General features: G+C 43.1%; 1 protein-coding gene and 1 long non-coding RNA gene across 10 annotated transcripts in view; one reads left to right on the top strand and one right to left on the bottom strand.

Moving 5' to 3' along the window:
- The window catches only part of ARHGEF4 (Rho guanine nucleotide exchange factor 4), a 200,668-nt gene that overhangs the window by 153,724 nt on the left and 19,234 nt on the right, over positions 1 to 27,710 (top strand). Inside the window, exon 1 of one of the 9 annotated variants that reach the window (XM_063712684.1) lies at positions 11,464 to 11,756. The exons of the other annotated variants lie outside the window; for them this stretch is intronic. Within the exon in view, the coding sequence (XP_063568754.1) occupies positions 11,510 to 11,756 (247 nt within the window). The 5' untranslated portion in view covers positions 11,464 to 11,509. Of the gene's footprint in view, positions 1 to 11,463; positions 11,757 to 27,710 lie in introns of those variants that run through there. 9 annotated transcript variants of the gene reach the window in all.
- Positions 5,600 to 23,871, bottom strand: LOC129057928 (uncharacterized). The gene is made up of 3 exons (XR_008522687.2): positions 23,761 to 23,871; positions 6,881 to 7,147; positions 5,600 to 6,351 (listed from the first exon to the last, which is right to left on the bottom strand). It is a non-coding gene; the product is annotated as an uncharacterized LOC129057928 (long non-coding RNA).

Below are 27,710 nucleotides of genomic sequence, written 5' to 3'. Positions count from 1 at the left end.
ATTCTAATAGATATGTAGTGGTGGCTCATTATTATTTTAACTTCCAATTCCCTAATGACATACCTGTATATCTTCTTTGGTGAGATGTTTGTTCAGACCTTTGGCTCATTTTTTAATTGAGTTGTTTTCTTATAATTGAGGGTTTTTTTGTTTTTTCTTTTTTGAGACAGAGTCTCGCTCTGTTGCCCAGGCTGGAGTGCAGTGGCGCGATCTCGGCTCACTGCAGTTCTCCTGGGTTCACGCCATTCTCCTGACTCAGCCTCCCAGCTAGCTGGGACTACAGGCGCCCACCACCATGCCTGGCTAATTTTTTTTGTATTTTTAGTAGAAACAGGGTTTCACCGTGTTAGCCAGGATGGTATCGATCTCCTGACCTTGTGATCCACCCACCTTGGCCTCCCAAAGTGCTGGGATTACAGGCATGAGCCACTGCGCCCGGCCATAATCGAGTTTTAAGAGTTGTGTATTTTTGATACCAGGTCTTTATCATGCATGTTTTGTAAATCTTTTTCAGTCTGTGGCTTTTCTTTTCATTCTCTTAATGTGCTACCATTTTGAATAAACTCCTATCTTTTTGTAGATGTGTTACTAACCAAGTTTTTGAGTGTTGTTTCCCTAACTCCATTTTTCCTAAATCTTGCATTTTTTTTGTTGCATGATTTTACATGGCATGGTGCTTTTTTGTTGTTTTGTTTTGTTTTTTTTGAGATGGAGTTTTGCTCTTGTCGCCCAGGCTGGAGTGCAGTGGCACGATCTTGGCTCACTGCAACCTCTGCCTCTTGGGTTCAAGCGATTCCCCTGCCTCAGCCTCGTAAGTAGCTGGGACCACAGGTGCACACCACCACACCTACCACACCAGCTAATGTTTGTATTTTTAGTAGAGGCAGGGTTTCACCATGTTGTCCAGGCTGGTCTTGAACTCTTGACCTCCGGTGATCCACCTGCCTTGGCCTCCCAAAATGGGATTACAGGCGTAAGCCACCACTCCCAGCCAGCATAGTGCTTTTTAAGATCATATTTATTCTGTTATAGCAGAACTACCTGTATTTAGGAATTTCCATAATAAAATGTTTTAAATGTTTTAAATAAAAAGATAAAAAAGAAAATTCTTTTTTGCTAGAAGGTGTTTCTTGTAATGAAGCATTAAACTTTTTAAAATGCTTTTTCAGCATTCATTATAATGTCTTATAATTTATTTCCTCTTTTGTCTATTATTGTGGTGAACTTCATTGATCTCATGGGGACCAACCTTGTATTTCTGGATAAACCCCTATTTAAGTATGATACATTATTTTCAATGCACTGTTGTATTTGATTAGCTAATATTTTGTTCGGGATTTTGTATCTACTTTCATAAGTGAGATGGGAATCTGACTTTTGTTGTGTTTCTTGTATCTTATTTTGGAATCAAGATTGCACTAGCCTCAAGTTGGGCATTGTTTTGTTCTTTTTCTGTTTTCTGAAGCAACTTGTAAAGATGTGAATGAATGATTCTTTCAAAGACTGATGGTCTTCTGTACAAAACCATCGGAGCCAAGAGATTTAGGAAGGGAAGGGTTTTTTTTTAACTACCATTTTAATTTCTTAAGTCTTTGTTCATTCAGATTTTCTCTTATGCCAATTTTACCATTATATATACATTTTTAGAAGTTGACTTATTTTATCTAGGTTTTCAGATTTAGAATTGAATGAGAAACTGAAGCAAGCCACAGTCAATTCAAGGGAAATGATAAACCTTAAAATATGTAAGCTTTAAAATAAGTAGAGAAAGGCAACGCCAAAAGAAAAAGCCTATTATAAAGGAAAAGATTAATAAATTTGATAACATTAAAATGTAAACCTGTGCTTCAAAAAATTTTCCAAACAGTGTGCCTTCTCACAGACTGGGGAGTAGTGGTGGACTGAGTAGACTAAGTCACAGACTAGGAAATATATTTACAATATTTTACGAGTGGCAAAGGATTGATGTAAAGAACATATTAAGAACTGAAGATGGGGCAAGGCACAGTGGCTCATGCCTGTGATCCCAGCACTTTGGGAGGCTGAGGTGGTGGCTCACTTGAGGTCGGGAGTTTGAGACCAGCCTTGCCAACATGGCGAAACCCCATCTCTACAAAAATACAAAATTTAGCTGGGCATGGCAGTGCACACCTGTAATCCCAGCTACTCAGGAGGCTGAGGCAAGAGAATATCTTGAACCCAGGAGGCGGAAGTTGCAGTGAGCTGAGATCACACCACTGCACTCCAGCCTGGGCAACAGAGTGAGATTCTGTCTCAAAAAAAAAAAAAAAGAGCTGAAGATGGATAACAGGAAGACGGATAACATAACACTGGGCATGTGATGCAAATGGGCAGTTCTTAGAAGAGGAACCTGAATAATCAATGAATATGTGAACAAATGTTCAACCTAACAAGAGAAGCAGCAAGAGAAACCATTCCATACCCTTCACATTGGCAGACACGTTGCATGAATGCCAAGTATTGGTGAGGATGTACAGGGTCCAGAATTCTTATAAATGGTGAATAAATGTAAATTTATACAGATACTTCAGAGGTTAGTTTGGCAATATCTAGTAAAGTCGAGCATGATTCTCTATGTATCCTAGATAAACTCTTCCATGTATGCATAGCAGGCAGCTGTGTGCTGAAGCTTCGAGGTTATACCCAAGAAACGTGGAAACAGCAGACTTCAGAAGGATACATGTAGGATGATCGTATTTGTGTAAATCTACAAGACACAAATAATAGTGCATAACAGTACACCTTAGGATGTGTGCATATTTAGTAAGATTATAGAAAATGCATGAGAATAGTACAGAACAATTTAAGCACAGAGATTTGCCTCTGGAGAGGAAGCTAGGAAGGTAACATGAAGGGCAAGTCTTCAGCTCCACTGGTAATATTTTGGGAGATAAGTAGCAAATATGCCAAAATGCTGGCATTTGTTTAATCTCTGGGATGGCTACCTCGGAATACTTTCTTTTCTATTTTCTGTACTTTTTTGTATGTTTAGTTTACGTTTATTGAACAAATACTTACTGAGAATCTACTGGCTGCAGGGCTCTGTTCTGGATGCTTGGAGTACGGTGGTGAACAAGGTGCATACAATGCCCTGTGTTCATGGAGCTTGCCGACTTTAAAATGTTTCAAAATTTAAAAACTTTAATGTTCAAAATAATTTTGAGAAGATTAATATGTAGCTAATCTCTTTACTCCTGGAATTAGACACTTAAAAAGCTGTGGGGGGCCAGGCACGGTGGCTCACGCCTGTAATCCCAGCACTTTGGGAGGCTGAGGTGGGTGGATCACGAGGTCAGGAGATCGAGACCATCCTGGCTAACATGGTGAAACCCTGTCTCTACTAAAAATACAAAAAATTAGCCGGGCGTGGTGGCAGGTGCCTGTAGTCCCAGCTACTCGGGAGGCTGAGGCAGGAGAATGGCGTGAACCCGGGAGGTGGAGCTTGCAGTGAGCCAAGATCACGCCACTGCACTCCAGCCTGGGCGACAGAGCGAGACTCCGTCTCAAAAAAAATAATTAAAGAAAAAAAAGCTGTGGGGGCCGGGGGTGGGGGAGAGCTCAGTGCTCTTTGTAAAATCAGCCTCCACTGCTGGAATGGACCGTATGAATGAACTGTTGGTCAGCTTCCTGTATTAGTTTTTCAACATCGTTGGTTTACACTTCTGAGTTCATAGAATGAGCACCCTAGCCCTATGGTTTTGTAAGTAGTCACCTAAGGGGAACTGTTTTAATGAATAAACAGGGGTGGCTTTTAATTACTACATTTGCTGAATAGATATTTTTGCACCCCAACTTTGTGCAAGACACTAGGATAGGGACTGTGGGGACAAGCGGGCAACAAGCAAAGATCCCTGCTCTGGGAGGTCCCGCAGTGCCTCTGATATGAACAGCATTAGTAACAGTGGCCTTGACGATAGGGCATTCGCTGTTTTCCTTCAGGCATCAACTCTCTAAAGCACTGAGCCGTGACGAGGTCAGGGGAATGGAGGACTATCCCGCACGCACTCTGTACCCAGAGGTCCAGGTCATGCCATAAGACACACCCGCTCTGCACCTCAGTTCCTGATTTATAAAACGGTGGCCATTCCTGTTCCACACTGTTTCTGTATGAAGTGAAATGATCTACATGAATGCTCCTGGCGCGTAATGACCACTCAGTGGATTCCAGTTTCTTCCTTCTTGATCGTGAGACGCATCTCTCGTCATTTCTGCAGTATTCCCTGCAGCTTCTTTAAGCAGAGTTCTGGCCGAGGCAGAGACCCTCAGTAAGCACCAGTTGATGGGAAGGCACAATTCACTGGGTCCCCAGAAGCACCAGGCTGAGTTGCCTGTGGGCAGGTGGGTGAAAATCTGGAAGTTTCTCTGTCCATACTTGCCTGTCAATGAGGAAGAAGATGGCCCTGCAGTACGTGAGGTCAGCCTGAGTGACACTCCTGTTAAGATAGGGATAATCCTTTCTGACCTCTCGTTTAGTCGGCCTTGCTTTGGATAGTATGTGATGGCAGTTGCTAGACTGAGCCTGAAATGCAGAAATGCCGGGATGAAGATGACATCTGACAACATAGCCTAGATATGTCAGTCAGCTAATGGCTTCAGATCAGTCTTCTGGGAAGTAGGCTTTTCTGAAATCGACAGGCTTAATTAGAAAGAACTTAACTAGGGTAACTGAGTAATAACGACCTGGAAATATTTATACAGGGACCCCTCACAAGTTTTCACCGAAACAGGACTCTTAAAAAAATCCAAAGCCTTCAGCAGCCAAAGGAGCATCTTTGGTGGGGAGAGATGGGGATAGGAGGATCTTCACTCCCTACATAGAGCCCCTGCACACCCTGGGGATGCCAGACCCACCTCTGGGAAAGACAAGAAAGGGAGGAAGCTGGGCCAGTGTGGTGCAGGCCCTGCATATGCCTGTGGAATCAAGGAATCTCTGTTAGTTTGTGTGTTTTGTTTTGTTTTGGGGTTTTTTTGAGACGGAGTCTCACTCTGTCGCCTGGGCTGAAGTGCAATGGCACGATCTCGTCTCACTGCAAGCTCCACCTCCAGGGTTCACGCCATTCTCCTGCCTCAGCCTCCCGAGTAGCTGGGACTATAGGCGCCCGCCACCATGCTCGTCTAATTTTTTGTATTTTTAGTAGAGACGGGGTTTAACCGTGTTAGCCAGGATGGTCTCAATCACCTGACTTTGTGATCCCCCTGCCTCAGCCTCCCAAAGTGCTGGGATTACAGGCGTGAGCCACCGCGCCCGGCCTTCTCTGTTTTTTAAACCACATTCGGAAGTATTTCCACTCCCTAATTGTCTTTTCCTCAAAGTAAGGAGACAGCCACTGGGAGGTGAGTGGGTGGCCAAGCCCACTTGGTGGCAGAGTGCGGCCCTCCTTGTCACACACTCAGCCTGGCCTCGATGGTCCTTCCAGGCCTGACCTGGCCGTGAGTGCCTGCCATCCTCAGCCCTCTTTCTAGGATGTGAAGTGTCTCTGTCCCACCACGGCCTCACAGAACTCAGGTCCAGATCTTTGTGAATGATGGAGAGGATGAAGAATAGTCTGCCCTGGGAACACACACACTTTGGCTGAACCCTTCTGGCAATCACATCTCTGCTGTTTTATTTACTCCGGTTTCTCGTGTGGGCAAATAGCTTGCAGGTGGCTTTGTGGCTGCCCAATGGCGGGTACAGGAGCAACCCCATTCCCTCCTCCAAAGTTTGGTTTGGATGTGGAGAAGGATAACACCACACACACACCAAGAGGGTGGGGAAAGCTTGTGGCTGGCGCCCTGGGGCTTTCTGTGAGAGCAGGGCAGACTGCAGCCCAGCTGGAACAGCTGCAGCAAAGGGGGCCCTGGGTGGCTGAGTGTGGCTGAGGGCTGTATGGTGGTGAGGAGGGAGCCAGGGTGAGAGTCCCGCCACCCCTCACCTGGGGTTTGCATTGATTTTGCAGTTGTGGGGCAAGACAGGAAGGGGATGGGGCTGGAAGCCATCCGCAGTCAGCAGTGGGCTGATATCTGTCACACTCTGGGGGCAGAGCTGACTTGACTGTATCCTGTGAGGGACAGAGCAGCAGCCTGAGGAGGGCTCGGCCTCGTTCCTCACATCCAGGTAGAAATCGGGAAGTACAGCCAAGGTAAGCCCTCCCCGGTGAGCTACTGATGACATGGGGTGTCCACACAGGGCTGCCCTCCAGCAGCAGGGCCCTCCGGCAACAGCCACTCCCTGCCGTCCTCAGGCTCCCATGGGGCTCCAAGTCCTAGCTTTCTCCTGACATGGGAGCCTGCCTAGTCCTGTTCTGTGTTGAAGTATGCCTCTGGGGGTCACTTACTTGCATCTGAGACCTGTGAGTGAGATTTCTATATGTTAAGAAAAGCTGGGACCCTGGAGATGCTTCCCAGGCCGCCCTAGTCTTCCCAGTCCCAGGGGCTTGGCCACATACCCCGCAGTGTGCAGAAGATGCAGGGGAGCTGGCGTGTGTCCTCAGGTGGGAGGGGAGGCACGGGAGTGCCCAGCGCCCCAGGGGCCAGGCTGTGTGGGCACTGGGGGGTGGGGGGGATGCACCATGGACTACAGGGACCCATGGTGCTGGGCAGCTTCCCGGCAAAAGGTCTGGAAGGTGTGTCTGTAGTAGACAGAATTCTTAGGATGCTCCCAAAACCTCTGCCCACTGGTTAGCCAGGCACAAATCTAGGAACTTCCTGCAAGGGACTTTGCAGATAGGACTGAGGTTGCTAATCAGCTGACCTTAACATAGGGAGATGGTTCTGGATTATCTGGGTAGGTCCAGCATAATCATATGAGCCCTTAAAAGCAGCGGAAGAAGCCAGGAGAGGAGCTAAGAGAGATTGAAAGAGAAGGAACTCAACCCACCATTGTGGGGAGGAGACCTGTTCCCCGCCATCGGTAGTCCTTGGAAGATGGTAATAGCCCCTGGGCTATTCAGGCAATTCAGCCACCTGGGGACCTCAGTCCAACAGCCCTCTGGAACTACATCTGCCTGTAATCCGAATGAGACTGCAAGTTGATTCAGCCTCAGAGCCTCCAGAAAGGGACACAGCTGCGATGACACTTTAATTTAGGCTCTCTGTGACTCCACGCAGAGAACTCACTGAGCCATGCTGTGCCCGGCCCTTTGACCTACAGAAACAGATAACAAATGTATGTGCTATTAAGCCTCTAAATGCAGGGTAATTTGTTTCAGCAGCAATAGGAAAATAATATATGCACCCCTGCCCGTGGGAGTCACGTGGCCCAGGGCCTTAGCAGCGGCCCAGGCGCTGGCTGGCTGTCAGTCACTGAGAAGATGATGAGGGACTGTCAGCCATTAGGGAATGCCATCCAGGAGCCATTTGTCTACTATTCACCAGTTAGGGAATGGGGAGCTACTTTGCATTTTAATACTAGATTCTCACCATTTTCCCAAACAGGAAATCCTTCCAGAGTAGAATCTTAGCACATACTTAGGCATCTTTTATGCTTTTGGGGTCCTGTGCTCTATCCCTCTGGTCTTGCCTGGACTGGGGAGTGGGACTGTTAAGCAAAGAGCAGATTAGGTGAGGCCACCCACCAAAGCACCAACACCTAGGTGCGGGGAGTTGGTCTGAAGAGAGGCTGAAAGACCAAGTCCAAGTCATGGAGGGAAGCAAAAGGCCAAGTCATCGGCTAAGTCCGAAGGATAAAATGGGGCCAAAAATAGGCCAGGTGGTCCTGCTGAACACAGTTGGGTACTTGTAAGGGATTGGGAGGTGGACTGTAAGTAAAATTGGTCACCCTGTGGCTTAAGTTTGAGGCAAGGCTGTCACAATGACATACATCTTCTACCAAAATACAAGGCATAGGATGTAGTAAATTACAGTGAAATTGCAGAAGAAATTCTAATTGAAGGGATCCAGCAAAGAATAAAGGTGTTTGTCATGGAGACTGCTGTAACATTAATTTATGGACCTACTATGTTCTCAGTCCTCTATGTGGAAGATGTCTTCACTCTAGATGGTGGGCACCATTATGATCCCTGACTGTCCCCAGCCTCTGTGTCTATTCCAAGTAGCCTCTCAGCTTCTCTATCCTTGTGATTGGAGTCAGCCAATGCCTAAGGGGAAAGTGGCCCAAATGCTGAATTTATGTCCCTGTCCTTCTCTCCTCTCCTCCATCATAACCCTGCAGTTTCCTCTTTCTTTAATATCTTTCTGGTACCTTCAAATAGATAGTTTTATTACTTTTTCATTCAAGTTTTTAAGTTCTTCTTACCTTTTATAGGCTAGGGTATTTTCCTCTTTTTTGTTCATTCTTCACAGATATTATTTTAAAATATAAATGTGTTTGTTGCTTTTTCTGATTGTGAAGCTAATATATTCATCTTGGCAAATCCAACATAACAGAAAATAATTAGAGTTAAATTCACCTGAAATCCTACCATCCAAAAATAGATATTGTTAACTATTTGGTATACAACCTTTTGTTTATCTATGCCTTTTCATTGTTTGTCTTTTTATTATTTTTTCATAAATAAGATCACACTCTATATACTGGTTTGTAAGCTACTTGTTAATTTAATAATATGCTTTTAGTGACTTTAGTCTTGATAAATATAAAGCTAAATTATTCTTTTCTTTTTTTTTTTTTTTTTTTTTTGGAGACAGAGTCTCGCCCTATCCCCTATCCCCTAGGCTGGAGTGCAGTGGCACGATCTCAGCTCACTGCAACCTCTGCTTCCCAGGTTCAAGTGATTCTCATGCCTCAGCCTCCCAAGTAGCTGTGATTACAGGCGCCCACCACCACGCCCAGCTAATTTTTGTATTTTTAGTAGAGACAGAGTTTCGCCATGTTGGCCAGGCTAGTCTCGAACTCCTGACCTCAGGTAATCCACCAGCCTCAGGCTCCCAAAGTGTCGAGATTACAGGCATGAGCCACCACACCCGGCCCCTAAATTATTCTTTTGAATTGGCTGTGTGGTGTTTCATTATATAAAATGTACCTTAATTTATTTTAGTAGTCCCCTAATAATGTTCAATTTGTTTGTCTGTAATGTTTTTCTATTAGAATCAATGCTGGAATCAATATGCTTGTAAATACATATTTGTGTGCGTTTCTGAGTACTTGTTTTCTTAGGATAAAACCCTAAAAGTAGAACAATTGGATCAACATATTTGTTCTTTGTAAAACTTTTCTTGAAGTATAATACGCATGCATAAAAGTGCACCAATAATAAGTGTATGTTTTGATGAATTTTCACAAAGTGAATATTGTCATGCAACCAACATCCAGATCAAGAAATAGAACATTACCATCACAACAGTCTCTTTCTTTTAAATGGAGAATTTAGTCCATTAACTTTTAATGTGATTATTGATATAGTTGGGCTTACATTTGTCATTTTCCTTTTTTTTTGTCACATGTTCTTTGTGTTACTCCTTTTCTCCTTTTCTGTTTTGTTTTGGGTTAATTGGATCTTTTTTTAAAAAATCCTATCTTAATTTATTATTGGCTTATCACTATTCCTTTATGTTATTTTGTAATGGTTGCTCTGAAGATTATTTTATATATACATATATATATTTTTAACTTTTCATAGTCTACTGAAAGTAATATTTACCACTTTATATAAAATGTAAGAATCTTGGATGTGTATAATTTCATTTATCCCTTTCCTGTTTTATGGATAGAGCTGTCATTTATATGCTCATCTACATGTACTATAAGCCCCACAATATAATGTTATGATTTTTGCTTTAAATTGCTGTATATTTTTAAAGAAATTAATTTTAAAATAGTGTGTTGTACATACCCACAGTTTAACACTTCTGGTTCTTATCATTTTATCTTGAAGATCAGAATTTCCATTTGTCATCATTTTCACTTTTGCCTGAGCAACTTCACTTAATGTTTCTTGTAGTAATCATCTGCTGGTCAATGATTCTCTTAGCTTTCATTTTTCTTTTTTTGGACAGCAGATGTGGTGGTGGTGTCCTGTGGGTCACCACCAGGGACACACGCACCCCCTTCTTTCATTTTTCTGAAGATGTCTTTATTTCACTTTCATTCTTGCAAAATATTTTTGTTGATGTAGAATTCTGAGTTGACAGTTTTTTTCTTTCAGCAATTCAAAGATGTTGTTACAGTATCTCTGTCTTTCATTACAGTCAACTGTCATTCAACAAAGGTCTGTCTTGTTATGTTTCTCTGTATTCTGCTTGGGATTCAGTGATCTCCTTGAATCTGCACATTTATTCTTTTACCAGATTTGTGAAATTGTTGGTCATTATGTCTTCAGAATTGTTTCTGCTTCATTCACTCTCTCCTCATGTATGTTAGACCATAGTATTTTCCCAAGTCACTAAGTTGCTGTTCATTATTTTCCAACTTTTTTTTCTCTTTTTCAAATTGGATCATTTCTATTCATCTGTCTTCAAGCTGCGATTTCTTTTGGTATTTCCAATCTGCAGTTCAGCCTATTCAGTAAGTATTTTTATTTTGATACTGTATTCCCCAGTTCTGGAATTTCTATTTGATTCTTTGTTATAGTGTCCATTTCTTTGCCATTTCCTATTTCTTCATGCTTTAGAAGTATGTACTTCTGTATATTTTTGAGCATTATTATAATAGTTTATCTGTTGCTTCAGACACCTGCATCACCTAAGTGCTGGTTTCCACTGACTTCTCTTGGGAACCAATCACATTTTCCTTCTCTTCATATGTCTAGTAAATTTGGATTGTATGTTGGCTATTGAATAGTTTATAGTCTTTGGATTGTGCTGTTTCTCTGAAGAGGTTTTTGTTTTGTTTTGTTTTGCTTTGTTTTTACCGACCTTTTAGCAGGAAGTTAATGTGGTTGAATTAAAACTTCACATTCTACGTTCAGGTTTTGTAGCCTCTACTAGGCTGCTTGGAGTATTCCCCATACCTTCAGAATTCAGGGGTCAGCCAGAGATTTGGGCAAAGCTCCACACAGAGCTCTGTAGCTCCCCTCTGCAGCTCTTTGTTCTGAGATTGTCCTCCTTATTGATGCTTCTAAGATCACCTTAAAATCTTTGTTCTAACTGTTCAATCAGTGACACTGTGACTGCAGGTTTCTCTCTGTGTTTTCAGCCTCATTTATCCCAACCTTAGCCCCTTCACCCACCCTCAGATTATCTGAAGTTTCACCGGTGTTCAAGCCCATGCCTAGGAATTTTATGGGAAATATTTGACGAAGGGAGAAAAGTAGCCTTTAGCAAATTTGTTTTATCTGTCTTAAAGGATGTATTCATTTGAATAGACAGTGTCAGGGTTGGTAGGAAAAAGGATGGTAGCAGAAGAGAAAAAAATGCAATTTCTGGGAAGTCCACATGTTTCCAGCAATATTTAGGACTCACGCTCCCCTGAATATCAGGACCCCAAGCATGTGCTTCCGTATCAGCCACTTTGGACAGCATTTCATGCTATTAATCCCCCCATTGGTCGTTCCTGGTAGCTTCTCTCAAAACTGGTTAACTGAGATTGGTCAAGAGCCCATCGGAGCTGATGGGGGTGGGGTGGAGAGAGGAAATGAGGCCAGATGGGCAGCAAGCTTTGGATGCTGTGGTAAGGAGTTTTGACTGTCACTCTGAAGCAGCTCTCAGGCAGAGGAATGATGTGATTTATTGTAGTTTACCAAGGACCACTCGGGGTATTGTGCGGAGGGAAGACCAGCTGGAAGTTCTTGTGTTGCTCCGTAAAGTGTGGGGGCGGCGGGGCGGGGGGAGGGGCAGAGATGGGACCTGCACTGGAGGTTGGTGGTGGACAGGTGAAAAATGGTTGGATTCTGGATCATAAAGTAAAGGTAGGGCTAGCTGATAGACGTGATGATAAATATGGATGTGAACTGAAAGAAGACAGATGTCAGGATAACCAAAATTATCCTTGCCAAGATTTTTGTTCTGAGCTACTGAAAGAATGCAGTTGTCTGCTACTGAGATCAGGACGCCTGTGGCTGAGCAGGTTTGGGTGGGTGGTCAGGAGTTCTCCTTGGAGGGAGGGTAGGGGCAGCAAGGGGGTCCTCCTCGTGTAGGCAGAACAGCTAGAGACCCAGGGCAGGAGAGGTGTGGAGAGGGGTGGGCATTGAGAGACGGGGAGCAGTTTTCCCCTGCCCTGGCTCCAAGGAGAACCTTGAGATGCCTATCAGGCATCTCAGTAGAGGGGCCTAGGAGGCACTTGGAGTGGCACGGGGCAGGTGTCACTTCTTTGCCTAGAGCTTCCTTTGACCACCCATAGGAAGCCTTTACAATGACTACAGTGCAGAAATGTGCAAATACCCAAAAGTGAACCCAAGCCTGGCTGTGTCAGACAGAAGATACTAAAGTTGCAAAGCCACAGGCCTCAGAGTGGGGATGCCTTTCACTGTGAAATCACATATTTCTAGAGCAAGAACCAAGGCGTTTGTGCCAGGACTTTTGTGTGTGTGTGGGTGTGTGATACGGAGCCTTGCTCTTTTGCCCAGGCTGAAGTGCAGTGGTGCAAACTTGGCTCACTGCAACCTCCGCCTCCTGGGTCCCAGTGATTCTCATGCCTCAGCCTCCTGAGTAGCCGGGATTACAGGCACATGCCAGCAACCCCAGCGAGTTTTTGTATTTTTAGTAGAAATAGGGTTCTGCCATGTTTGCCAGGCTAGTCTTGAACTCCTGACCTCAGGTGATCCGCCCACCTTGGCTTCCCAAAATGCTGGGATTAGAGGCGTGAGCCCGGCTATGTGCCAGGACATTCAGCAGTTGACTCTGTGGAGAGCACAGTGGAAAGGGAAGTCTACCAATATTTTCTTTACACTACAGAATTAGAGATTTATGTAAAAACCACACCTTCAAGATCCAGGAAAAACTATTCTGGTTCAAGAAACCCTAATCACTGTGAAAAGATTCACCTCGGCAGTTACCTAGGACTAATGACAACTGTGACATCTTCAGATGTTACGTGCCGAGACCGAAGAACTGCCAGCTTCAGAGGAGGAAGCACAGGGCACACCACAGTGTGGATAGAGGCCTGGTTGTCAGGAGTAGATACAACCTAAGGTGCCCAGCTCTCACCAACCTGGCAATAGATTTATTTGTATTTGTACTTAAAAGGTGTAATTATCTGTTAGGCATTTCTTTAAAATAATATGCTGAAGAAAGTCTGCATGAATTTTAATCCAAACTGAAGAGAAGTACAGGTCTACCAACAAAGTGGTCAGCTACAGTGTGCACTGGATATCGAGACCAGCCAGCATAAAAGGCCGAATGGTGTGCTGAAGGCCTGATGATGCTTGGTTACTTCAACCTAAAACTGATATCCACATGCCCAACCCGTGTAAGCTCAAACGTTAGAGTTTCTCATGCATGATTGTCCTGATCCTCCCTTAAGTGGCTTGCACAGCAGAAGGGGGAAATTGTACCATTTTAGAAGTCTAATTTGTTTGTTTGATCGATTGATTGATTGATTTTGAGATGGAGTCTTGCTCTGTTGCCCAGACTGGAGTGCAGTGGTGCCATCTTGGCTCACTGCAACCTCCACCTCCTGGATTAAAGCAATTCTCCCACCTCAGCCTCCCAAGCAGCTGGGATTACAGGCACAGGCTGCCACACCCAGCTAATTTTTGTATTTTTAGTAGATATGGGGTTTCACCATGTTGGCCAGACTGGTCTCAAATTCCTGAGCTCAAGTGACCTGCTCGCCTCTGCCTCCCAAAGTGCTGAGATTACAGGCGTCAGCCACCACACCCGGCCTAATTTGTTTTAAATAACTAGCTCAGCTATAATCTACCACGAACAATGATATTGTTTTATTTGGTATTTAAATAATCTTTGTAATGAAATTGTTAATCATGACATGATTTATTTATTGCAGAGCATTAGGGTGAAAATAATGAAAATTTTCATTAAAGGAATATGTGACATAACTTCATTATATTATATACAGTGTTGTATTGATTTGCCAAAACTTGTAATTTGGTACCAAACGATATTGCATTCCTTGGGTTTGTACTCCAGAAGTCTATGATCTAAAATGTTGAGTTGCAGGCTGGTTCTGTTCAGTGAAACATGAAGATGATTACCTGAATTTTACAGCAACCTAAACTTAGAGGAACAGCTGCTCACATCCCTGGCACTTCACATTTGCCTAACATAACACTACCATGTGTCAGAAACCATGCTTCACTTACTGCTAAAGCATGACGCAGCCATGTTTTATGTAATTACTTTTTAAAGTAATTGTGACCACAAAGTCTTGTTTGTACATGAAGACCTGACCTTTGACTGATTTCCCAGGTTAGAAAAAGTCCTGCTGGGATTTTGATAGGAATTGCATTAAACCTATGCATCCATTTGGAAGCAACTGAAATCTTTATCCGGTTGAGTCCTCCAATCCATGAACACAGAATGTCTCCCCATATTTAGATCCTCTTTGATTTCTTTCAGTGCTCCATTATTTTAAAGCAAGTCCCAGACATCATGTAATTTGATCTGTAAATAGCATAGTATATGTCTTAAAACATAAGGTCTCTCTCTCTGTGCCACACTTTCTTCTCTGGTATTTTAAAAGCAGTGGTCTCTCTGAGGTGGGGATTGAAACAGATTTCTTGTAGGAGTCACTGCTTTTCTTGGCTAAAGGCTCCTCTTACCTTCAATGAGATGGCACGACAGCACCAAATAGCCAGGGGCCCTTTGAGGGAGGGTAGGGGCGGCAAGGGGGCGGGGGTCCTCCTCATGTAGGCAGAACAGCTAGAGACCCAGGGCAGGAGAGGTATGGAGAGGGGTGGGCATTGAGAGACGGGGAGCAGTTTTCTCCTGCCCTGGCTGCGGGTTGCCTGAGGGACCTCAGCGTGTCTCACCTGTGTGTGAGCTGCGGGGCGCACCTAATAATACCTGCCTCACAGGTAGGCTGGAGTCACACACACAGCAGAAGGAGGGTTGTACGTTCTCAGAAAAAGTTATTTTCCCCCCACCAGGAAGAGAACTGGGAGACGAAGGAGCCTGAGAGAAGTTCAGTTTCTCCCAGGAGGGCCCAGAGGCAGGTCTCCGCAGCAGGGTGCATTCCCACTTGGGACTGTAGATGGCTCAGAGTTTCTGCTGCCAAAGAAACAAAGCTCTCCAAAGCTGAGGTTTTCAGTGAGCCTTTTGTACAACCTAAAAATTAAAAATCTGGAGCTGAGATGACTAAATGTAGTATTGGATCCTGAAACAGAAAAAGGCCATTTGGGAGAACCTGAGGAAATCTGAACAAAATCTGGACATCAGTGACTATGAGAGTCAGTGTTGCTCCGTTCATGTGACAAATGTGCCATGCTAGCGTGAGACCTTGTGGTCGGGGAGCCCTGGTGTGGGTGCCTGGGAACTCTGTGCTAGCTGACCGGTTGTTCTGTAAATCTAAAACTGTTCTTTAAAAGTCTATCAAAAATAATCTTTTTAAAAACCAAAGCTAGTCTGGGTGCAAGTGGCTCACGCTTGGAATCCCAGCACTTTGGGAAGCCAAGGGCGGATCACCTGAGGTCAGGAGCTCAAGACCAGCCTAGCGAACATGGCAAAACCCTGTCTCTACTAAAAATAGAAACAAACTCAGTCCAGTGCAGACAGCCCAATGACCTGGCTGGCCGGCAAGCTTTGGCCCCTTGTGAGCATGGGAAGAAACTTCACCTCTCTGGGCCCCAGCTTCCTCATCTGTAGAATGGACACATCATTTCGCCTTCCTTGTTCATGTCACAAGGATGAAGTGAGAGGCCCCTGTAGGGCCACACCTGGACACATATCCCAGTCCTGCAGCACAGAGCCACTGGGGAGCCTGCATCTGCCGTTTTGTCCGGGCAGGGACCACATGCATGCCAGGGCTCCCCGGGAGCCTCACCTCTCACCCTCCTTCTCGCTTCTCACTCTACTCCAGCCACTCTGCAGTTTTTCCATGACCAGCAGCAACCCCACCCTCTTGCTTCAGGGGCTGGATGCTGTCCCTGTTGCCTGGAACACTCTTCACCCCCCTTGCTACCCCGACACCTCCCAACGTGCCCCACCGGGATCTCCCAGGCCTGGTTGGGCCTCCTGTGCCTGTGGTTTCCCAGCATCATCATGCAACATTATTTGTTTAACTCCCTTATTTCCTGCCAGACCCCCATCACCTTCACATTGCATCCTCAGAACCCTGCGTGTGTCTGTGGCTCATACCCAATGGGCTCTGGATAAATACATTTGAGTGAATTCAGAAAGCAGTGAACCAATGCGCAGACGTGAACTGGAAGCCCCTGGCTGTTTGGTGCTGGATGAACAGCCAGGCCACCTGCACCCTGCCCAGTGCCCCCCATGCCCAGATTCCTGTTTCTACTCCAAGACTGTATGCCAGACTCTTTAGAGAAATTTTTCAAAGGGCCCCAAGGCCATGTCAAAGACTACATTGCCTGCATTTGCTGGAGCAGAGCTCAGTAAGTCAGTACTCACTTTATTAATGGCTTTTGATGGACAGCACTGGATCTCAAATTCGAGCATGCACCAGGGCCATCCAGAGGGCTATGCAGACACAACCTGGGGGCCCCACCCCAGAGTTTCTGATTCAGTGGGTCTGGGAACGGGTCTCAAGAATTTGCATCTCTGCCAGGTTCCCTAAGTGCTGCTGCTGGTCTGGGGACCACACTTTGAGAACCACTGACTTGCAGGGCAGTAGGTCAGCATGGGAAAGAGATGCATAGGGAGGACATTCCTCCACCTCTCTCCCTGGGTGGGCAGAGCTACCTGCCTTCCCTTGTAAGGGGAAGCAGAGAATTGTTTGGCTGCTGTTCAGCAGAGGCAAAGGCACCCTCACTGAGCATTTATCTAGAATCTAGAGCTCTTAGCTGCCCTGCTGTCTAAACACTGTTGGAATTTCAGAATGGATCAGAGACTGCTGACTTGTCTTCCTATATAAAAATTTAAAATGCAAAATCAAGACTGGCCTTTGTGTTGCTGGGCCATGTTGTTTTTGTTCATTTATTCACCTGCAGACACCATGGGGCACACGGTCCCATCCTTTAACGCTTTCCTATGAATTAGCTGTGTGAGACCCACAGTAGCCTCGCTTTGTAAGAGAGTTTGAGCCCAGTCTAAGCAGACAAGTGACTGGCTGCTCTCCCACTGGCTGTTTGCACAGAGCCTGGATCTCCTGGCTTCAGTCCCGGAGTCCTTCCCCCACCTTCACCTTCACTCCCTCTCCCACGAATGCCTGCTCAACCTTTCGTTCATGCAGTTGTGAAACCCTCAGGAAACACCTCCTCAATCCCACACCCATTGCCGGGAGCTGGAATGTAAGATGATGACTAAAAGTACTGGGAGACTCGTGTTGAAACTCGCTTTTCTTTTCTCCCAGGCTGCAAATTTGCTAGATGAGCAATCATTTTGTGAACTGCTGAGACCCCAGCTGGGACTACTGAAAAGCCAAGAAAAGTAGTGACTCCTACAAGAAATCTGTTTTATTCCCCTAGAGAGACCATTGCTTTTAAAATACCCCAGAAAAGAAAGTGTAGCAGCAAGACAGAGAGAGAGAGTGAGGGAAAGAGATGCCTTGCCTTTTAAACATGTACTATGCTGTTCACAGATCAAATTATGTGATGTCTGGGACTTGTTTAAAATAGCAGAGAACTGAAAGAAATCAAAGAGGATCTAAATATGGAGAGAGATTCTGTGTTTGTGGATGGGAGGGCTCAACAGAGTAAAGATTTCAGTTGTCTCCGAGTTGATATATAGATTTAATGTAATTCCTATCAAAATCCCAGCAGGATTTTTTTCTAGCTATAGACAAGATTATTCTAAAATTTATATGGAAAGGCAAAGGAACAGGAATAGCTAAAACAGGAGTCCAGGGGAGGAAACAAAAAAGAATAGCTAAAACATTTCTGAAAAAGAGGAATTAAGTAGGATGAACCACTCTACCAAATTTCAAGAATTATTTTATACCCACAGAAAACAAGACCATTTGGTATGAGAGGTGGATGAACACATTGATCAATGGGACAGAATAGAAAATCCAGAAATAGTGCCAAACAAGTGCAGCCAACCAGTTGTTTAAACAATTGTGGTATAATCCACATGCCATTGTTATTTCCATATTTTGTTATTGCTGTTGTTTTTGTAATGACCATACTAAGGATGAACTGGCATACCACTGTGATTTTTATTTGCATTTCCCTAATGATTAGTGATGTCGTATGTCCTTATTTATATGCTATTGACCATTCGTATGTCTTCTTTGAAGAAATGTCTATTCAAGTCCTTTGCCCTATTTTTGAGTTGGGCTAGTTTTTGAGTTTTTTGTTTGTTTTGTTTTTTGAGTTGTAGGAGTTTTTCAAAAATGTATTCTGGATGTTATTCCCTTATCAGATATATGATTTGCAGATATTGTCTTCCATTCCATGGGTTGCCTTTTCTCTCTTGATACTGTCCTTTAATGCATAAAAGATTTAAATTTTGATATAGCTCAATTTACCTATTTTTTTCCTGTTGCCTGTGCTTTTGGTCTTATATCCAAGAAATTATTTACAGATTCACTGCTGTAAAGCTTTCCCCTGTTTTCTTCTAAGAGTTTTATAGTTTTAACTTTTATATTTAGGACTTTGTCCATTTTGAGTTAATTTTTATGTGTGTTAGGTAAGGGTTTAACTTCATTATTTTGCATTTGGATATCCAGCTTCCCAACACTGTTCGCTGTAAAGACTGTATTTTCCCTCACGGTGTTAGCACCTTTGTCGAAAATCAATTGACCACATATAGGAGGGTTTATTTCTGGATCCTCTATTCAGTTCCATTGGTCTGTATATCTATCCTTAACGCCATTTCCACATTATTTGATTATTGTGACTTTGTAGTAAGTTTTGAAATCAGGAAATGTGGATCCTCCAACTTCGTTTATTCAAAATAATTTTGGCTAGTCAGGATCCCTTGAGATTCCATATGAATTTTAATGATGAATTTTTCTATGTGTGTAAAAAAATGCCATTGGGGCTGGGCGCGGTGGCTCATGCCTGTAATCTCAGCACTTTGGGAGGCTGAGGTGGGCGGATCACCTGAGGTTGGGAGTTCGAGACCAGCCTGACCAACATGGAGAAACCCTGTCTATACTAAAAATACAAAATTATCTTGGTGTGGTGGCACATGCCTGTAATCCCAGCTACCTGGGAGGCTGAGGCATGAGAATCGCTTGAACCTGGGAGGTGGAGGTTGCCGTGAGCTGAGATCGTCGTGCCATTGCACTGCAGCCTGGGCAACAAGAGTGAAACTCTGTCTCAAACAAAAAAAAGTCATTGGATTTTTATAGGAATGCATTGAATACACAGATTGCTTTAGGTGGTATTGTCGTCTTAAAAATATTAAGACTTTCAATTTATGAACATGGGACGTCTTTCTTTGCTTTTTTTTTTTTTTCCAGCAATGTTTTGTAGCTTTTAGTCTACACATCTTTGGCCTCCTTGGTTAAGTTTATTCCTAAGTATTTTATTCTTTGTTTTTTGTTTTTGTTTTTGTTTTTTTGAGACGGAGTCTCACTCTGTTGCCCAGGCTGGAGTGTAGTGGCGCGATCTCGGCTCACTGCAAGCTCCGCCTCCCAGGTTCATGCCATTCTCCTGCCTCAGCCTCCTGAGTAGCTGGGACTACAGGCGCCTGCCGCCACGGCCGGCTAATTTTTTTGTATTTTTAGTAGAGACGGAGTTTCACTGTGTTAGCCAGGAGGGTCTCGATCTCCTGACCTTGTGATCTGCCTGCCTCGGCCTCCCAAAGTGCTGGGATTACAGGCATGAGCCACTGCGCCCAGCCAAATTTTTTGTATTTTTTAGTAGAGGTGGGCTTTCACTGTATTAGCCAGGATGGTCTCGATCTCCTGACCTCATGATCCGCCCGCCTTGGCCTCCCAAAGTGCTGGGATTACAGGCGTGAGCCACCGTGCCTAGCCAGTATTTCATTTTTTTAATGCTATTGTAATGAAATTTTCAAAAGTTTCCTTTTCAGATTACTCATTGCAAATATACAGAAATAAAACTGATTTTTGTGTGTTAATTTATATTCTGTAGCCTTGCTGAATTTTAGTAGCTTTAATAATTTTATTGTGGATTCTTTAAGGTATGCTGCGTATAAGAAGATGTCATCTGCAAACAGATAATTTTATTTTTCCTTTTCAATGTGGATATCCTTTATTCTTTTTCTTTTTTTATTTTATTTATTATACTTTAAGTTTTAGGGTACATGTGCACAACGTGCAGGTTTGTTACATATGTATACATGTGCCATGTTGGTATGCTGCACCCATTAACTCTTCATTTAACATTAGGTGTATCTCCTAATGCTATCCCTCCCTCCTCCCCCCACCCCACAAAAGGCCCCAGTGTGTGATGTTCCGCTTCCTGTGTCCATGTGTTCTCATTGTTCAATTCCCACCTATGAGCGAGAACATGCAGTGTTTGGTTTTTTTGTCCTTGCAATAGTTTGCTGAGAATGATGGTTTCCAGCTTCATCCATGTCCCTACAAAGGACATGAACTCATCATTTTTTATGGCTTCATAGTATTCCATGGTGTATATCCACCACATTTTCTTAATCCAGTCTATCATTGTTGGACATTTGGGTTGGTTCCAAGTCTTTGCTATTGTGAATAGTGCCGTAATAAACATACATGTGCATGTGTCTTTATAGCAACGTGACTTATAATCCTTTGGGTATACACCCAGTAATGGGATGGCTGGGTCAAATGGTATTTCTAGTTCTAGATCCCTGAGGAATCACCACACTGACTTCCACAATGGTTGAACTAGTTTACAGTCCCACCAACAGTGTAAAAGTGTTCCTATTTCTCCACATCCTCTCCAGCACCTGTTGTTTCCTGACTTTTTAATGATGGCCATTCTAACTGGTGTGAGATGGTATCTCATTGTGGTTTTGATTTGCATTTCTCTGATGGCCAATGATGATGAGCATTTTTTCACGTGTCTTTTGCCTGCATAAATGTCTTCTTTTGAGAAGTGTCTGTTCATATCTTTTGCCCACTTGTTGATGGGGTTGTTTGTTTTTTTCTTGTAAATTTGTTTGAGTTCATCGTAGATGCTGGATATTAGCCCTTTGTCAGATGAGTAGATTGCAAAAATTTTCTCCCATTCTGTAGGTTGCCTATTCACTCTGATGGTAGTTTCTTTTGCTGTGCAGAACCCTAAGCCAAAAGAACAAAGCTGGAGGCATCACGCTACCTGACTTCAAACTATACTACAAGGCTACAGTAACCAAAACAGCATGGTACTGGTACCAAAACAGAGATATAGACGAGTGGAACAGAACAGAGCCCTCAGAAATAATGCCGCATATCTACAACTATCTGATCTTTGACAAACCTGACAAAAACAAGCAACGGGGAAAGGATTCCCTATTTAATAAATGGTGCTGGGAAAACTGGCTAGCCATATGTAAAAAGCTGAAACTGGATCCCTTCTTTACACCTTATACAAAAATTAATTCAAGATGGATTAAAGACTTAAATGTTAGACTTAAAACCATAAAAACCCTAGAAGAAAACCTAGGCAATACCATTCAGGGCATAGGCATGGGCAAGGACTTCATGTCTAAAACACCAAAAGCAATGGCAAAAAGCCAAAATTGACAAATGGGATCTAATTAAACTAAAGAACTTCTTTATATCTTTTTCTTGACTGCTTTCACCAGGACTTAACAGTACTATGTTGAATAGAAGTGTAGAAAGCAGGCATCCTTGTCTCGTTCTTCATCTTAGTGATACAGCTTTCCATCTTCCATCACTGAGTGTGATGTTAGCTGTGAGATTTTCATATGTGGCCTTTATCACATTGAGGACTTTTCCTTCTATTTCTAGTTTGTTGAATGTTTTATCGTAAAAACTTGGTCAATGCTTTTTCTGCATAGATTGAGATAATCATGTATTTTTCCTTCATTCTGTTAATTTAGTGTATTGTATTGATTTGCTCTCCTATGTTGACCCATCCTTGAATTCCAGAAATAAATTCCATTTGATCCTGGTATATAATCCTTTCAATGTGCTGCTGAATTCCATTTCCTAGTATTTTGTTGAGGATTTTTGCATCTATATTCATAAGGGATATTAGTCTGTAGTTTTCTTGTAGTTTCTTTGTCTGGGTTTATTATCAAAGAAATACTGATGTTATAGAGTGAATTGGGAAGTATTCCTTCCTCTTCAATATTTTTGGAAGAATTTGAGAAGGATTGGTGTTAATTATACTTTAAATATTTGGTAGAATTCACTACCAGATGGTAGAAGCCATCTGGCCCTGGGCTTTTCTTTATTGGAAGATTTTTTTATTACTCTTCGATTTCCCTACCAGTTATAGATCTATTCTGATTTCCTATTTCTTCTTGAGTCGGTTTTGGTAGATTATGTGTTTCTAAATTTTCCATTTCATCTAGTTTATTTAATTTGCTAGTGTACAACAGTTCATGGTATTCTCTTATAATCATTTTTATTTCTGTAAAATAGGTAGTCGTGTCCTTACTTTGCTCATCAAAACTTTTGATTTTTTACATAGGTACAAAAGCAATTCAGTGGAGAAATGGTATTCTTTTCACAAATGATGCCAGAAATAATACCATTAGACCATCCATAGGTGATGAAAATGAACCTTGACCTAAGCTTCACACATTATACACACACACACAAAAAAAACCCACACACAAAATGGATTGTAGATTTCCATGTAGAACTTTTAGAAGAAAACATTAAGAGAAAATCCTTGAGAACTAGGGTTCAGCAAAGAGTTCTTAGACATGACACCAAAAGCATGACTCATGAAAGGAAAATTTGAGAAATTGAACATTATAACAATTTCAAACTTTGGCACAATGAAAACCCTTTTTAAGGCAATGAAAAGATAAGCTACAGACTGAGAGAAGATACTCGCAAACCTCGTATCTGACAAATAACTCAAATATATAAAGAATTCTCTGAGCCAGATGTGGTAGCACAAGCCTGTGATCCCAGCTACTTGGGAACTGAGGTGGGAGGATCACTTGAGCCCAGGAGTTCAAGACGAGCCTGGGCAACATGGTGAAACCCTGTCTCAAAAAAAAAAAAAAACAAGAAGAAAACAAAAAACTTTCAAAGTTCAACATTAAAACACCAATTATTAAATAGGCAAAAGAGGGCAAGGCATGGTGGCTTACACTTGTAATCTCAGCACTTTGGGAGGCTGAGGCAGGAGAATCACTCGAGGCCAGGAGCTCATGATTAGCCTGGGCAACATAGCGAGATACCGTCTCTACGGAAGTTTTTTTCAGAAAATTAGGCAAGTGTGGTGGTGTGAGCCTATAGTACCAGCTACTCAGGAAGTTGAGGTGAGAGGATCCCTTGAGCTCAGGTGTTTGAGGCTTCAGTGAGCCATGATTGTGCCCCTGCACTCCAGCCTAGGCAACAAAGCCAGACCCCATCTTAAAAAAAAATAGGCAAAAGACATAAAGAGATATATCACCGAAGAGGATATATGGCAAGTAAGCACATGAAAAGATGTTCAACATCGTCAGCCTTTCAGGAAATGAAAATTTACACCATGATGAGATATCACTACACACCTATCAGAATACCTAAAATATAAAATAGTGACAATACCAAATGCTACTGAAGATTCAGAGAAACTGAACTCTGAGACATTGAGAGTAATAGGAACGTAAGATAGCACAGCCACTCTGGAAAATAGTTTGGCAGTTTCTTAAAAGCCAAGTAGTCAACTACCATCTGACCCAGTAATTACACTCCTGGGCATTTATCTCAGAGAAATGAAAACTTACGTTCACACAAACCCCTGCTCATGAATTATCACAGCAGCTGTATTCATAATAGGAATAGTTGGAAACAATCCACATATCCTTAAACAGGTGAATGGTTAAACCAACAGTGGCATGGAATGCCATGGAATTCCATGGAATGACATGGAATATGACTCAACCATCAAAAGGAATGAAGTATTAATACACATAGCAGCTGGGATAGAGTGCAGGGCATTTGGCTGAGTGAAAAAGCCAACCTCAAAAGCCTGCTTATGGGTTGCTCTGGTGGCTGTGCAGATCTGCACTGGTGATACAGTGCCATACGCCTATGCACACACATTGTACGAAAGTCAGGTTCTTGACTGGACTTATGAAAGCTAGACCACTGACGGAAACTGGGTGGAGAGTGCACAGTGCCGTCTGTACTATAGTGGTATACCCTGTGACTCTACAATCATTTCACAATAAAACGTGGTTTTTTTTGTTTTGTTTTGTTTTGTTTTTTGGGCGGGGGGTGTTTTGAGACGGAATCTCTCTCTGTCGCCCAGGCTGGAGTGCAGTGGAGCGATCTCAGCTCACTGCAACCTCCGCCTGCTGGGTTCAAGCAGTTCTCCTGCCTCAGCCTCCTGAGTAGCTAGGACTACAGGTGTGTGCCACCATGCCCGCCTAATTTTCTGTATTTTTAGTAGAGACAGGGTTTCACCATGCTGGCCAGGCTGGTCTTGATCTCCTGACCTCGTGATCTGCATGCCTCAGCCTCCCAAAGTGCTGGGATTGCAGGTGTGAGCCACTGCACCCGCCAATAAAAACGTATTTTAAGGCCCTAGGGGATAAGGTATGGCAATTTGACAACTTTTGATGGATTGAAGTTTGTTTTAGATGTGTATCGTGGTTATGTTTTTTAAAGAAAAAGAGATGGGATCCTTATGTTTCAGAAACATATGCCATGGTGTTTACAGATGAAATTATATTGTATCTTAGATTTGCCCTAAAAACTATCCAGTGGGGAGGGGAATTAGATGATGAAACAAAAGTGGCCACATGTTGAGAATTGTTGAAGCTGGACAATGAATATACAAGGTTCCTTATACTATTTTCTCTCCTTTTGTGTACTTTTGAAACTTTCCATAATAAGTTTTTAAACATAAATGAAATAAAAATCATGAGTGTTCCAAGGACTTGTAGCTGTGTACAAGGTTAGGAGAAGGCCCTTGGCTCCTGCTTGCAAGCTGGGCTCTGGCCACTGCCTCCAGGTCGGAGACAGAGTGTATTAGTTCATTCTCACAGTCCTATAAAAAATACCTGAGACTGGGTAATTTACGAAGGAAAGAGGTTTAATTGGCTCACAGTTCCACAGGCTTCACAGGACGCATGACAGGGAGGCCTCAGGAAACTTAGATCACAGCGGAAGGTGAAGGGGAAGCAAGTACCTTCTCCACATGGCAGCAGGAGAGAGAGTGAGCAAAGGGGGAAGTGCCTCACTCTTTTAAATGATCAGATCTCATGAGAACTCATTCACTATCACGAGAACAGCAAGGGGGAAATCCACCCCCATGATCCAATCACCTTCCACCAGGCCACACCTTTAATTCAACATGAGATTTGGGCGGGGACACAAATCCAAACCATATCCCGGAGGGTTTCCCAGGTCAGTTCTGGGGACACATGTGGAGCTTTAACTGTGTTCCTGATGTTGGCTCTGCCAGGCCTTTGGGCTCCACTTTTAAGGAACTTGCCATTTGCCACCCCAGTCATCCTCCCAGCTTCCATCTGTTCAAGTGTTCATCCTTCCATTGGTTTCTTCATCTGTTTCATCACCATTTATGTGTTTCTTCCATCCATCTGTTCACTCATTTATTTACTGAACATTTCCTAAACGTCAACATTAACGAATAAGTCATGGCTCCTGCCTTCAAGGAGCTCAGAGTCTATCTGGTTGGGGGGAGTCAGACCAACACAGTGTACAGGGATGTGTTTCCTTCTATGAGAGTTGTCTGTTCAAGCTCCCTGAGAGTAAGATAAGAGTCATGGATGGGACTCTCACAGAGGAAGAAATGTCTGAAATGAGTCTTCAAAGTTCATATTTTCACCTATGTTGGGCCCATGTGGATAATCCAAGATAATCTTCCTATTTTGAGGTCAGCTGATTAGCAGCCCTGGTTTCATCTGCAACCTTAATTCCTCTTTAATTCTTCATGTAACGTAACATATTCACAGGCTCTGGAGATGCCATCTTTTCATCTTTTGGAGACCATTATTGTGCCTTCTGCAAGAAGAGAGTCCAGATGCAGACCCAGCTATCTAGAATCTCAACTCAAGGACACAGCAGACATTGTAGGTCCATGGGAAAGGACTGCCCATTCCATGAATGGTGCCAAGACCGCTGATTATCCTTACAGAAGAAAGAAATTGGTTTCCAACCTCACTCTATACCACAAAAATCATTTCCAGGTGGATTAACAGCATACATATCAAAAGAAAAGTTATAAAACATTAAAGGATAACAGAGAAGAATATCATTATGACTGAGGTTGGAAAGAATTTCCTAGACACAGAAAACATACACCAAATAGGACTAGATTGACAAATTTGTTTCTATTAAAATTAAGGACTTCTGTTCATCAAAAGGCACCTTAAAAATAGTAACAAGCCACAAACTGGGAGGAGATAGTTGTGGCACATCTGAGTGACGGAGGTATCTAGAAGTGAGGGAAGGAATGTATGTGTATACATACATACATGAATACATACATATTTTTATGTCAATGATATGTTAAAGATAAGCAATTCAATAGACAAATGGGTAAAACTCATAAACACTTCACATTAAAGGAAAATATAAATGGCCCATAGATAAAAGATCAACTCATTAGTAATCTAAAATGTCAATTAAAATCACAGTAAGATACCATTTCATACCCATTAGACTCAAGAATTTAAATGTCTCATAATGTCAATCACAAGAGCTGGCTGGGATGTGGAGGGATGGAACATTCTTGTGCTGCTTTCAGGTTCTGGGAAACTATTTGGTGTGCCTAGGACCCAGCAGGGCCACACACACCTAGGCATCTACACTCAGCAGTGTGAATTCACACCAGGGGTGATGATTTTGCCCAACTGGGCAAATATCTTAGCTATTATGATGGTTTATGGCTCTCCAGAATGCCACATTGCATAAGCAATACACAATACATTTGTGGTATTGATTTCATAGGGGCAGGGAGGGATTAGGAAAACAACGTGCTCCTTAGTGGGGCCGTCATAAAAGCAGGGTTGAGAAACAATGCCCTAGAGAAACCCTCCAACGCATGCCCGGGAGGCGTGCAGACACCGTCTAGCAGCACCACCACAGCAGCACAGGGAATGACCCCCCCTGCTCCAGCAGTACAGCCAACACACAAAATGTGAAAGACTCGTACAGCACAAGACTGTGTGGTAGTGAAAATGAAACAATCACAGCTACACACACAGTTGAGTAAAAAGAGCCAGCCAGAGAAGAGTGGATTTGCTGGCTCCCTTTAGACAAGGTCAAAACTTAGCATAACTGACAGAACTAAATGCTAAGACAAAGGCATGGGAATGATTTATTAAAAGTTCTAACTCTTGAATATCTCTACAGGAGGGAAATGGGAATGGGACTGGAATGGAGTATACAAGATATGGAAGGTCAAGTTTCTGGTGTTTTTCTTAAGTAGAGTGATGGGTATCAGGACTGTTCATTGTATTAAATTTCAAACCCATATTTGTATATAACTGTTTTCTTTGAATACACACATATATATTGCATAACAAAATGTTAACATTTTTCCTAAGGGCCTATACTATAGCCAACACAATGGAAAATGGTTTGTCACTGAATACAACCTAAGGGGCTCTCGAGCTGCGTGATGGTGAATACTTATGTTTCCTTGTCAGCCAAGTTGCTGTAGACTGGGTGATGGGTGACTAATGGTGGTGGTGTGAGTGAGATG

This window comes from Pongo abelii, chromosome 11 (assembly GCF_028885655.2).
Source record: "Pongo abelii isolate AG06213 chromosome 11, NHGRI_mPonAbe1-v2.0_pri, whole genome shotgun sequence".
Lineage (NCBI taxonomy): Eukaryota > Metazoa > Chordata > Mammalia > Primates > Hominidae > Pongo > Pongo abelii.
Note: the sequence above shows the minus strand (reverse complement) of the source record. Positions and strands in the feature narration are given on the sequence as shown.